This window comes from Leptonychotes weddellii, chromosome 14, assembly GCF_054177405.1.
Source record: "Leptonychotes weddellii isolate Sample4059 chromosome 14, ASM5417740v2, whole genome shotgun sequence".
NCBI classification, from domain to species: domain Eukaryota; kingdom Metazoa; phylum Chordata; class Mammalia; order Carnivora; family Phocidae; genus Leptonychotes; species Leptonychotes weddellii.
Window position 1 is genome coordinate 6,818,461 of NC_138382.1, and position 13,088 is coordinate 6,831,548.

General features: G+C 41.6%; 1 protein-coding gene across 2 annotated transcripts in view; it reads left to right on the forward strand.

Annotated features, from left to right (window-relative positions):
• Positions 1–7,550: 7,550 nt before the first annotated feature.
• The window catches only part of LOC102732378 (histone-arginine methyltransferase CARM1-like), a 218,199-nt gene continuing 212,661 nt past the window's right edge, over positions 7,551–13,088 (forward strand). For both annotated transcript variants that reach the window (XM_081802795.1, XM_081802796.1), the window contains exon 1: positions 7,551–7,701. In XM_081802795.1, the coding sequence (XP_081658921.1) occupies positions 7,602–7,701 (100 nt within the window). In that variant the 5' untranslated portion in view covers positions 7,551–7,601. The remainder of the gene's footprint in view (positions 7,702–13,088) is intronic.

Here is a 13,088-nt window from a genome sequence, read left to right on the forward strand (position 1 = left end):
TGATCTTCACATACATACTTTTGAGAATCGTACCCAGAAGATTCGCATTCATAAAGCCAGTGAACAATGGGGTGAAATAGGGGAAACACCTCCTTGGAAACACAGGGCCCAGTTTTGAAATTTTTCTTTGGCTCTCAAATGGCTGGTCACTTTTTCAGGATTCTCATCCAAACCATGTTTGGACTGACTATTTAAGTCTTACTGCCTTTTCAGAAATCTGCTTTCCTTTTTGTGCTTTTTCTTGTACTGTATAGCACGGTTCATGCACCTCTCTTTAGATGGTGTCCTTTAAAAACAAAAGTAAATTTTAGAAAATGGTTTTAACACTGCATACCTGAAATTAGTAGTGTGCAACATTGACTGCCTTCGATTTGTAGTAGATGAGTCAAAATGAATACGTCCTTGTGGCATATGCTGTCGAAGTCATTCAGGAATGACTCTGATTTCATTGCTGTCATCATGAACCTTTTTTACATGAACGCACTTCCCTAGAAGTGCTGAACGTGATGCATTTTCAAATTAAAAAAAAATTATTCAGATGATATATTTGAAATGTCTAAAATGATGCTGTGCTTGAAACATTAGTGTAAAAGAAAAAAAAATGTGTGTCACTGTGATGTTGGTCCTCTCTGTGTGGACACAAGTAGAAAGTCAAAAAAAAAAAAAAAAACTCTGGCAAGTCACCTTTCTGTACAATTTGAGGCAGTGGTTATAGACAACAAATTGACCTTTGGTAGAATCTTCCCTTCCCCCCCGCCCCCCGTTCTTGGTGAGAAAACACCAACTATCAAAACATGGAAATCAGGACAAATCAGAACTTCTGATTTCGATGAATCACACCAGAACGATGGGGAGAGGGGCGGACATGCAGTGCTATGAAAATTGGGCTTGTCACTAGATCAGATCAACCTCCATGTATATGGTTAGAACAAATCAATGAATGGAATCCTAGTATTTCTGCAAGTTTGGTGATTTTTTTTAAAAACTGGAATAGAAGCATTAATTCAGTGCTTAGTTCTAGTATTAGAAAACCCCTTTGATGTAATGCCTTGTATTAACCCTTTGAGCATTGTAAGATATACAATGGGGGACAAAAGCCTTTCAGATCATTTATTTAGACTTAGACCGGTAAAATATACTCTATATCCAAATGTCTAATTATGCTGTTTTTTTAAAGGGGGGGGGTAGGAAAAGAAAGTGTTTCCATGCTGAACACTTGCATTTTATATACAACTCTTAATTTTCTTCTTCAAGAGGGCTTGATATATTTATTCCCAAATATTCACTGCCATCTAAGTAAGTGTACTGTTTACAGAAAAAAAATCAACTTTTCTAGCATCACATCATGACTCTAGAAAAGGAGGACAGATACATGGGCCTGTGGACCTATGTCTTAACTGGTCTCTGCACATTGAAAGTACCTAGATTGCCTTTAAAAGGTATGATAAAGAAAGGGTTACATTTCTTTCTTTCTTTTTTTTTTTTTTTACCTTTCCCAAAACAAAACAAAAGATCTTGTTTATTTAGCTTTAGAAAAGTACAATTGTAAGTGAAGCCTTAGGAAGAAATGAGTTCGAGTGGAAAAAGAAAAGCTGAACTCTTTGGGGGCAGGTAAGCTATTTGGAGTTAGATCGCTCATAAAATAATATTGTTTGGGAATTTCATACAGGGCATAATTTTACCTATGCTCCAAAACTTTATTACACTTGGTCAAAAAAATTAGACGTAGATAGAATGGAGAGCAAAGCACTCGATTTTCAGCTCATCTGTCAGGAGATGCCATGACGACTGCTTCTGATCTGGGTAAATGCCAGTCCGCTTACACAGTTGCAGAGTTGGTTCAAGGGACGCTCTGCGTGCCCTTGATCCCCCTTTAGTCCCCCGCGTGACGGAACGTGTGTCGTCTGCAGATGCGCTTGCGCAGCCCTCGCCGGGCGCCGCCTAAGAGTGTAACCTATTCCGATGTCTGATGAAGGGACATCCATAGCATAGTGCAAGTTTGCCGTAAAAACATTGCTTTTTAGACAGTGTAGGAAGTCAAACCATGCAAATTACTCATGTGTTAACATGCAATACTCAAAGGGTTTTAATTTGACTCTCTTCTTTTGAATTCTTCATGATGATTTACTGTAAATGCTTCTCAGTTTGCATGCTCTGATCATTGCTGCTAGTGATTTTATGTGCCAGTAGACCTGAGTTTAGTTTACCAATTTTACTTAAATAGTAAAAGCCACTTACAAAGTGACTGCCTAGGATTTTTTTTCTTTTGTTTGAAGTAATTGGTAATACGTCTTATTTTCAAAAAATGTGTTTCGTCTCTTCTTTTATTTGGTTCCGGTATTTGATTCTTTATTTTTCCCCCCTCTTTCCTTTCTTTTTAAAATAAATTATGATGTTGGGATTGGAAGCCCTGAGTAATGAAATCTTTTGGTAAGAATTGTTACGTAGCTCGATAATGAGGACAACAAATCTCTGTTAGAAGAATTCTGATTCTGGGGGAGGAAGGAAAAAATTAAAACTCCCATTGACTGTTAATAACCGAGTAAATTTTTCCTTCAATGAATTAATAGTTTTGAACGAACGATTGTCTTGTTTTAACCTGCTAACCACAATTTTAAATGACCCAATAAAGGAGGTATTGAATTTTATTCGTTTAAAAAGCATCTTTTGTACCAAAGCAAATTTTTTTCGCTACTCATCTCCATCATCAATTGGGACCTATGGTGGTGACCAATGCGTTGGTTACAGAAACTTTAAGTGAGTGCCTTGAGAAAACTTGGAAATTTGTGCCTGGGGTGGTAAACTTTTAATTAGGTTAATTGTAGTGCTTACCAATCAGTAATTCCGCTATCACTCAGGGCTTTCGTACCTTCTAGGTAAAACTTTCATTGTGTTTTTTTAAAATACTGTATTTTTTTTTAAGTGCCATCATTTAAATTTCACTTAGTAAGTGGCAGATTACATTATTCAGTCCCACAAGCACAGAAACATAGTAACACTAGGAGATATTTGAACATTTATTTTACAATCGACTGAATATATTATGTAAATGAGGTAAGCAACTTTTGTAGAGATTGTATGTGTGAGATAATGTAATGTTCTTTTCCAGTTTTTGGACTACAGTTGAATAAACTTTTTAATTATTTAAAAACATCTTTACCGAATAACATGTGATGGTTTTTTGTATAATGTATTTGATTTTGTAAATACGTATTTCCTGATGTGATTTTTGTGAGAAATGCTAAATCTTTTAGTATATCATGTCCTCTCAAAATTGGCAGGAGCTAAATAATAGTTTGTGGGCGATTTGTATTGTGTACTGTACAATAACTGGGGAACTTTTATAATTATAAAAATATATATTAACTTTTAGTGTGTTGTTTAAACAAATGACTGGAACATACTAAAGATATTAGTAGGATTTTTCTGAATATTTCAGACTTGAACTCAGGCTAGCTTTCTTGTGTTTTTCAAAACAAAATGGTGTCTTGTCTTTTAAAATCAATAAATTTGTTTCCTTGTTACAAATACATTTGAAATGCCTTGATTTTTTACCCCCCCTCAAATCGTTGCCAGGAAGCTCAGAATGCACTGCCTGCCTCATCTAGAGGGTAGTCTCTGTGTCATTGACTAGCTTCGAAACAAAATTGTTTTCCGTTTTTGTGTCAAATGAAATTAGCAATATTTACACATGAACAGCACAAAAAGAGAAAACAGAATTATAAGCCCAGCAGGGTACAAATCTTACCCTCAAAGAAAGTTAGTGACTGAATGCTGTTTAATTTCAGAAGCTGTCAACGGTCCCCGTTGTAAGTCCAGATTTTTGGATGTTTGTAATGTGTTTGTTTTATGTCACTTGACATTGATATTTGGCACCCAAGTTCCTTGCTTAGATTGAAATAGCTTATTAAAATTCATTTTAATACACTTAAGGAGATGCCCTGCCCCCATTTAATTCTTCTTCGAATTATATAGTTACATACAGAAAAATTTATCATTTTCAGTATGCATTACTGAGTTTTGACAAACACACACAGGCATGTAACCACCACCACAATCAAATTTAAAACATTTTTTTTACCTTGCAAACATTTTTTTAAATGATTGTGTGTGGGGGGGGGCCTCCTCCTAGAATATGGAATAGCCAGTTTATTTTGATTTCTTTAAAAGATAGAAATGCAAGACAGAAAATATCCTTTTGGGAATCCCCAGCATGGTGCTTTCAAGTCATAGTACAAAGTTACTTCTGAAGCAAAAATATTGACATCTTAGCCCACAGAAACACCAAAATCATTCTAACTTATGTGGACATTTAATCCAGTAACATAGAAATGTACCAAAACAATGTTAGTTAATAAACAAATGAAAGAAAAGGCAGACAGAATTAACGTCAATAGAAGAGGCAGTACTATGCTAGGAAGAAAATGAATCTAACCAATCTGAGCATTTTTATGTTGCATAAACACTTGTGAAATATTTGGAACTTCTGTACAAAAAAATGGAGTTCCCAGTTTCCAGCCTTATTTTTGTACTTGGTTTCTTTTAAAAATCTGAAGTCTTTCAAATATATCCTGTAATTAGTGCACTTTGGTTATACTATTCTTCCCACCAAAGGTCCTTAATAGCATTTCCTTCTCTTTTGGAACTTGGACATTTCAAGACATGAACTCAGCCTGAGAAATATTACCGGTTTTCATTAACTGATTCAATTCAATCCACCAAATACTTTCCTTCCATTATGGTCTAAAAGTAATGTGTGTAAAATCTGCCATTCATCATTTGGCTGAAGCACAGATTGTTTTTTGTGGAACACCATAATCAATGGTATGGCTGCCATATTGTTTAGGATACTGTATCTGAAATCAGGGGAAGGGAGCAGAAGGGCACTCCAGTCTGATTCTGTTCTGCTTCTCTCTGAAGCAACATCTGGACCGGGAGGAGGGGTCAGCTCGCTCTCACAGGGGCTGGATGTCAGAGTAGTTAGGCTGAGGGACCTTAGACATAGTAGCTTCCCAATGCTGATGAGACGCATTTTTCATCAGTTTGTTGTTGGCTCTAAGATTGGAAAGTATCCCATGTGTGCCCGGGAACATGGGAAGTTGGGCCCAAGCTGTCTGAACACAAAAATATTAGTATTAAAGTAAATAATAAGTGCACTATTATTGCAATTAAAAGGGAAAGATTGTCAAACAGCATTTTTGAAAGAGAACAGATCTCTATACTGGGAAAAGCGCTCCAAGAGGTTGAAAGCAAAAAAATAAAGAAAAAGTAGAAACATTATGAAATAATTAATGATAAATCTGGTAAAAAAAAATGTGAAAGGTCTGTACACTGAAAACTATAAAACGTTGCATGGGAGAATTAAAGACTTACATGGAAAGACCCGCTGTGTTCATGAAGAAGACCCAATCAATATTGCTGAGATATTAATTCTCCCCAATTTAATCTATGGAGTCACCATAATCCATCAGAATTCCAGCAAGCTTCTAATAGACAATGACAAGCTGACTTCATAATTTATATGGGAATGCAAAGAATCTAGGTTAGCTAAAACAGCTTTGGAAAGAAGAACCAAGTTGGAGAGCTACCAACACCTAAATTCAAGGTTCTTATAAAGCTACACTACCCAAGATAGTGTGGTATTGGAATCAAGATAGAGCAACCGGATTTGTCAAATAGATGAATGGAAAAGAATAAAGAGTACAGGAATGGACCCACACATTTATGGGCCACTGGTTTTTGACAAATGTATAAAGGCAATTCGATGGAGAATCTTTCAAAAAGGCACCCGTATGTTTAAAAAAAAGTTTTGATCACCCCCTACACAAAAAAGAACTCAAAAGGACCATAAACCGAAAGATAAAACCTAAAACTATAAAACTTTTTATTTTTTAAAGATTTATTTATTAGAGAGAGAGTGTGTGTGTGAGAGGTGGGGGAGGGGGGGACAGAGGGAGAGAAAAAGAGGAGAGAAGTAGACTCCTCGCTGAGCGCGATGCCCTCCACAGGGCTCGATTCCAGGGCCCTGAATCCGTGACCTGAGGTGAAATCAAGAGCGGGATGCTCAACCAACTGCACCACCCAGGCACCCAGAACTATAAAACTTTTAGAAGAAAGTGTAGAGAAAATCTTTGAGATCTTGGCTAAGGCAGATCTATCTTAGCCGTGACTCCAAGGATGATCCATAAAAAAAATCAAACTGATAAATTAGACTTCATAAAAAATAAACGTTCTGCTCTCCAAAAGATGCAGCTAAGAGAATGAAAAAATCAGTCCTACATTGGGGAGGAGGTTTTCCTCAGTTCTCTCATTTTTCTGCCTGTGTTTTGAGCAAATGGATTAGATAGATTTAGCAAAAAGCCTCGGAAGATAGAAAGGCTCCCTCCGGGGCAGAGGGCATGTTTGTTTCCTGACAGTATGATAAAGATAGTTGTCTTCCCCCGGGCAAAGGTTGGGCAAGCTTGCTAGCAGCCCACTTTAAAAATGACTGGGGTTTCTCAGCTGTGACACAAACAACCCTACCTGTGCAGGACCCACCTGGGTCTTTCCATACCCCTCCTGGGTCTTTGGCGGGGGCGGGGGGGCGGGGGGGGGCGGTTTGTAAACATGAAGCTCCAAAGTCCTTTCTCTCTAACCGGGGAGCCTTGTGTGCCCTGCTGGTATCTTCCAAGGGGAAGCCTCCCTGTTAGTTTGCCAGCAGGTTAAAATATCAGACCCTTCGCAGCTCTTGACACCACAGACTGGGGGAAAATATTTACAAATCATATATCTGACAGAGGACTTGTATGCAAAGCTATAAAGAGGTCTCCAAACTCAAGGTGTTGAAAGTGTATGCACAGAGCACTAACCACTTTTAACACTAAATACATGTTTTTGATGAATATTTACTTGAAGTCTGTCTCCCTTTATAATTCCAAACCTCAGGATTTCAGGGACCTCTGTGTCTTTAATGAGATGCCTGCTCCCCAGGCTGCAGCTATGATGATAAGCAAATAGGCCTTTTTCACGGAGACTGAGATCCTGGGTCTGTCGCCTCTTGCTGTGCCCTGGGGGGTGGTAGCTGTTTAAAAACTTTCTCCGCTGGTTACAGTCCCGCGGGGGACTCCTGAGCGGAAGTCCTGCTGGCCACCAGAGCCATGCCTTGCGGACGGGCCACAAAACTCAGGGTGCCAGACAAGGGTACAGGCTCCTTTCTGGGTGAGACTGGCAAGCTGGAGCCCCGCCACCGATCCCTAAAAGTGAGCCAACCCAGAAGCACGCCTCCCCAGGCCAAAGCTCCTGGACAAGCAGATAGGCTTCTTTCCCCACAAGACTGGGGTGTGTTTTAGTCCGCTGTCTGTGCAGTGCCCCGGGGGTGGTGGCCTGCCCAGAGCTGTCTCTCTGATTGTCACAGCCCTAGGAGGGCAAGCCGTCCTGGCCTCCAGAGCCAGGCGATCAAGGGCATCCCCGGGGCAGCCGCGGCAAAAGCCGCCGCACAGGTGCGGCCCACGGCGGGCGGGAAGACGGCGCGGGCGGAAGCGGAAAGGCAGGTGGGGGTTAAAAACCAAGATGGCGCCCGCCAGCCCGGCCCTGGACGTGCTGCGCGCACGCGTGTGTGTGAAATGCGATGCTGCTCCTCGGGCCAACGCTTTGCTACGAGCAAAGGAACCCTTTTCACTTCAGTCTGCACAGGACGGCCGGCTGTCGCTGAGCCCCGGGGTGGTAAGTCCCTGCCGCGCGAGTCCTTCAAGAGCGGCTCTCAGTTTGGCTTCAGCCTGTGGCTCTCGAAGAGTGAGTCCCATCGGTTTCCAAATGTTTTAGCTATTTTGGGGGCTCGGCTCTCAGGTGCGGGTCCTAAAAGTCCGGGTTCCAGATGTGGGGTATGACCCTTTGGCTCCTCAGGGAGACGTGCTGGCTTTCGAATTCCCTTCTGGTGCTCGTTGCTGGGCCGGGGGTGAGGTTCGTGGCGGGACTGTGTCCCAGCCTCTCCTCCCTGCTTCCATGTGGTTTCCCTCCCGTTTACCCAAACTGTAGGAGTTGCTCGGCCAGCCTTTACGGTTTTTTTTTTTTTTTTTTCAGAGGAAGCTTCCATATGTAGCTATAGCTTCCCTGTGTCTGTGGGAGGAGGTGACTTCTGCATCTTCCTCGGCTGCCATCTTGACCTGACCCAGGAGACCTCTCAGTGCGGATCACTGCAGAGTTCCCACGAGCTCGGCCCTTCATATGTCATTCAGTCGACAGATATTTGTTGCATGAATTAAGAGAACAGTTGCCTTATGATTATGCCTAATGACTATACTATTTAAGGTCGATTGTTTGTGCTATTGCAAATAATTCTTAATGACTCATCTTGAACCTTTTATCTGTGCATTCATCCTATTTTTCCCATACACATATATTCTCTACACACACTTCTAGAAGTCAAATTTGGGGGCTAATACATTGTAAAATGTAGTCGAGTTGCTGAAGTGTACTGTGAGAGCTTAAATCAATTTACAATTCCTTCAGTAGCTCTGAATCAAATCATTAGAAGCCAATTAACTGAAAGAAAAAAAAAAGTTGTAAAAGGGATGCAGGCAGGGCGGGGTCCAAGGACCCAGAGGGGCTCCCACAGGGCCAGCCAGGTGGGTCCTTGGCTTCATGCAGGGTGGAAATCAACATGAGCCAGCAGGAGGTGAAAGCAGAGTTTATAGGAGATACATAGAGAGACAGAGATGGAGCATCTGGGAGACTCGGAAAGGAAAAGAGAGTCTCGTCTTGGTATAGGGCCTGAGGGTTTTTACTGACGATTGTGGTATGGTGCACGTGGCCTCTCAGGCATCCAGGAACCAGTCAGAACGAGGACAGGGTCCAGGTGTCCATCATAAGTCACTTATCCCCCGAAGCCAGGGGCCTTGGTGTCACGAGGTCTAACACCTATGGTCTGGAATATGCGTATAACTTTGGTCATTCTCAACTTGTCTTTCTTTAAATGTTACCTTTTTGAGACAAATCATTAACTCCTTGTCCCTTATGAGGAGGATATATGCTATTTGCATTTCCTGAGGCCTGTGTAGGGTGGGGTGGGGGGTGCAGGTCCTAGCAAGAATAGAAGCTGGGTAAGAAGCCAAGGCGGGGGGGGGGGCGCCTGGGTGGCTCAGTCGTTAAGCGTCTGCCTTCGGCTCAGGTCATGATCCCAGAATCCTGGGATCGAGCCCCGCATCGGGCTCCCTGCTCCGCGGGAAGCCTGCTTCTCCCTCTCCCACTCCCCCTGCTTGTGTTCCTGCTCTCGCTGTCTCTCTCTCTGTCAAATAAATAAATCTTAAAAAAAAAAAAAAAAAGCCAAGGGGGAAAAAAACCAGCTTTTTCTGTCATGGGGTCCCTTTGATTTCCCTGTCTCAAAAGCAATTTATATTTGGAGGCACCTGGGTGGCTCAGTCGGTTAAGCCTCCAACTCTTGGTTTAGGCTCAGGTCATGATCTCAGGGTCCTGGGATTGAGCCCTGAGTTGGGTTGTTCTAGCTCAGTGGGGAGTCCGCTGGAGATTCTCTCCCTTTCTCTCTCCCTCTGCCCCTCCCCACTGTGTGCACGTGTGCTTTTTCTCTCTCCCTCAAATAAATAAATCTTTTTTAAAGATTTTATTTTTTTATTTATTTATTTGAGAGAGAGAGAATGAGAGACAGAGAGCATGAGAGGGAGGAGGGTCAGAGGGAGAAGCAGACTCCCTGCCGAGCAGGGAGCCCGATGCGGGACTCGATCCTGGGACTCCAGGATCATGACCTGAGCCGAAGGCAGTCGCTTAACCAACTGAGCCACCCAGGCACCCCTAAATAAATCTTTTTTTAAAAAAGGAACTTATATTTGATCTAGGACTTATATTTGATCATTTTACAGGCAGAGAAATCAATCCTTCAAAAAATCCTCAATAATCTGGCAAATGATTACTTAGCAAAATGTTACTTGATTATTTGGAACCCTTCCCTCAGCAATTGCCATGTTAAGTGTAGAAGCACTTTGGGCAAATAAGTATTTATGTCCCAAGTGATTAGTCCGAAGTTAACCTTTGAATATGAATTGCAATACAACACTAAGAGGTTATGTTAGCATGTTATTACAACTCTGTCATTTTAATTGTAGCCCATTAAACATACCTACATACTCTCAGAACAGTTCATTATGTCTATTAAGTGAGGGAACTGTTCTTTAAAGTATAAAAAAATTTTTTTAATCCTTCTGATATAAAATATGACTCATAATCTCACCAAATTGCAAACAACCCATTTCCTTCAAATGTAGAAGGAATAAGGAAATTATGGGCTATTCATTTAACGGAATACCAGACATTAGTAAATTAAAGCAAGTACAAGCAACAACATGGTAAATCTCACAAACATTACATGGATAAAAGATGCCAAATATGGAGGAAAATATGTTACATTATTCCATTTAAGTTCGAAAACAGGAAGAAGCATACTATAGTATATTGTTTACCTTTGGAGAGGAGAAAACATTTGCAATTGAGAAAGAACTCAAGGCTTTTGGGTGCTAGCAACATTCTATTTCTTGATCTGTGTAGTGATTTTATCTCCACTTTTGCTTTGAGAGCATTTACTTAGCTGATTAAAACAAACAAATATGTTAAAACTAGACTGAGTCCAGATTCACCTGTCTAGCAGAGCATAATGGCTTAAAATCCCAGACCGACCCAATGGTTTTCTAAAGCCCAGGAAGAATTTAACTTACGCATTCGTATTGAAAGGCACCCCAAATACAGCTTTACTTTCAACACACTATTTAATGATGTCTTGAACCAGAAGCAGCCATGAAATGTTCATGCTTCAGTAATCACAAATGAATACTGCCAACCTGATTTCTTACATCTTATTACTAAAGGATATGTTTGTTGAAGTTGATTGGAGTTAACAAATAAATACTATTTAAAAAAAAAAAAAATCTCTGAGTGCCTGGGGTGCCTGGGTGGCTCAGTCAGTTAAGCATCCGACTCTTGGTTTAAACTCAGGTCATGATTTTGGGGTCGTGAGATGGGGTCCCTGCAGCGGGCTCTGTGCTCAGCAGGGAGTCTGCTTGAAGATTCTTGCTCTCTGCTCCTCCCCCCACTCTCCCTTTCTCAAAAAAAATAAATAAATCTTAAAAAAAAAATCTCTGAGTGCCTGGTAAGTTAAGAGTAAAGGATACAATCTATAACAGAACATTTTGGAAACTCTCCCAAATTTACAAGCTGTCCCTACTCTGCAGAAATGTTTCTCAATGGTCTGGAGTGCCCAGTGGTTTTCCGCTTTGCCCGAATGGCTATTCAGACAATTAGCTTCAGTGGGCTGTATGCATTAGAGGAGTAGCTCTGTGATCTTTAGAATACAGAGCCCTCAGTGTGACCCTTGGCAGCAAACCAAGACCACAGAATATGTCTAGGGGAAACCCTAAGAAACAGCAGGTATTATGGGCAGGAAATCACACTGTTTGTATTTCAGAAATAGGATGGTTTACTTGCTTGATAGGTGTGCTATCACTGCAATTTGCCCAATCCCAGACAGACATAGGATGCCATATGGCCATCCTGCATGATTGGCAGAATGCAAAGTGCCACACAGCTTAGGACCAGTGAAACAGCCGCAGTCACACTCCTGCATAGAAATGTTTGGCTGGGGCACCTGGCTGGCTCAGTCAGTTAAGCGTCTGCCTTCGTCATGATTCCAGGAGCCTGGGATTGAGCCTTGGGTGGCATTGGGCTTCCTGCTCAGCAGGGAGTCTGCTTCTCCCTCTGCCCCTCCCCCTGCTCGTGTTCCCTCTCTCTCTCAAATAAATAAATAAAATCTTAAAAAAAAAAAAAAGTTTCGCTAAGCAGTGTCATACAAATGAAGAGAGCCAGAGAGGGACATTCCCAGGACTTGTCCTCCCCACTCCTCTAGATAGCCCTGTCTTGGCTGGTTCTCAATTATGTAGCTGGTAGGGATGTCCATACTCACTGTCTACCCACCCCTTTGATCCCACCACTCGGCTTCCAGCTTTTATTGAACTCTGTAGAGTTCATTTCTATATGTTTTTAGAGGCACAATTGCTTTCTTTTTTTAAAAAAAGATTTTATTTATTTATTTTATTTTATTTATTTAAGAGAGAAAGAGTGAGACAGAGAGAGAGCATGAGGGAGAAGCAGACTCCCTGCTCAGCAGGGAGCCCGATGCAGGACTCAATCCTGGGACTCTAGGATCATGACCTGAGCCAAAGGCAGTCGCTTAACCAACTGAGCCACCCAGGCGCCCCTAGAGGCTCAATTTCTTGATAATACTCTATAGATACATCCGTCCTGACATCTGTTTTACAGGGTGGCTTCTGGGAGAGACTATATCTGCATGCCATGGTCTGCTGGGGGAGCGTAGAATATTCTAAAGCACCACTGTAAACCATCTGCTTTTCCACGGAGTAACAGAGGTCATTGGGGTCTGGTCCAAGGAGGATTCATTAGGAGTTAGGGAGACAAGATGCTTTTTCATAAAATAATAAAGTAAGATCAAACAGAAGTATGTAAAGAAAAAACAGTTCCTCCTCCCAGTCCATTTCTTCTTTACAAAGGTAAGAGCTATTAAGTTTACTGCTGACTGCAGAGCCGGGGCTGGCAATAGAGATTTTTAAAAATACTTTTGTATCAGAGTGGAGTTTATGGACTGTGAAATGTGTGCCCCCTACACTGAAATTCCTGGGTCAGAGAGGTGGCCTGATGCTCCTGTAACTGGCACATCCTCTCTCTCACATTCAGCACACTTTAAAGTTTCCATTCTTTCTACATTTGGATGTCAGATTTATTAGGAGACATTATTTTGTCTGCGGCATCAAGACCAGCGCATGCCAGGGACCCCGGTCCTCTGGGGTTCTTGCGCAGGATGGAAGGACCAGCAGAAGGTGCCGGCGGGGAAGCGGCCATCACGGTCCTGCCGCCGCGGTGCCCTGGTGACCTGGTTTCTCTCTCTGCTCGCTGGCAGCAGCTGCTTAGTCACGGGTTTATGAGAAGGCTATTCTTTCAATTTGGCTTTCTAATTCTTTTCTTTCAAGCTATGAATCAATTTGAATACAAAGGTTGAAGAAAACCAACATCTGTTTTTTTTTTTTAATTTTTTT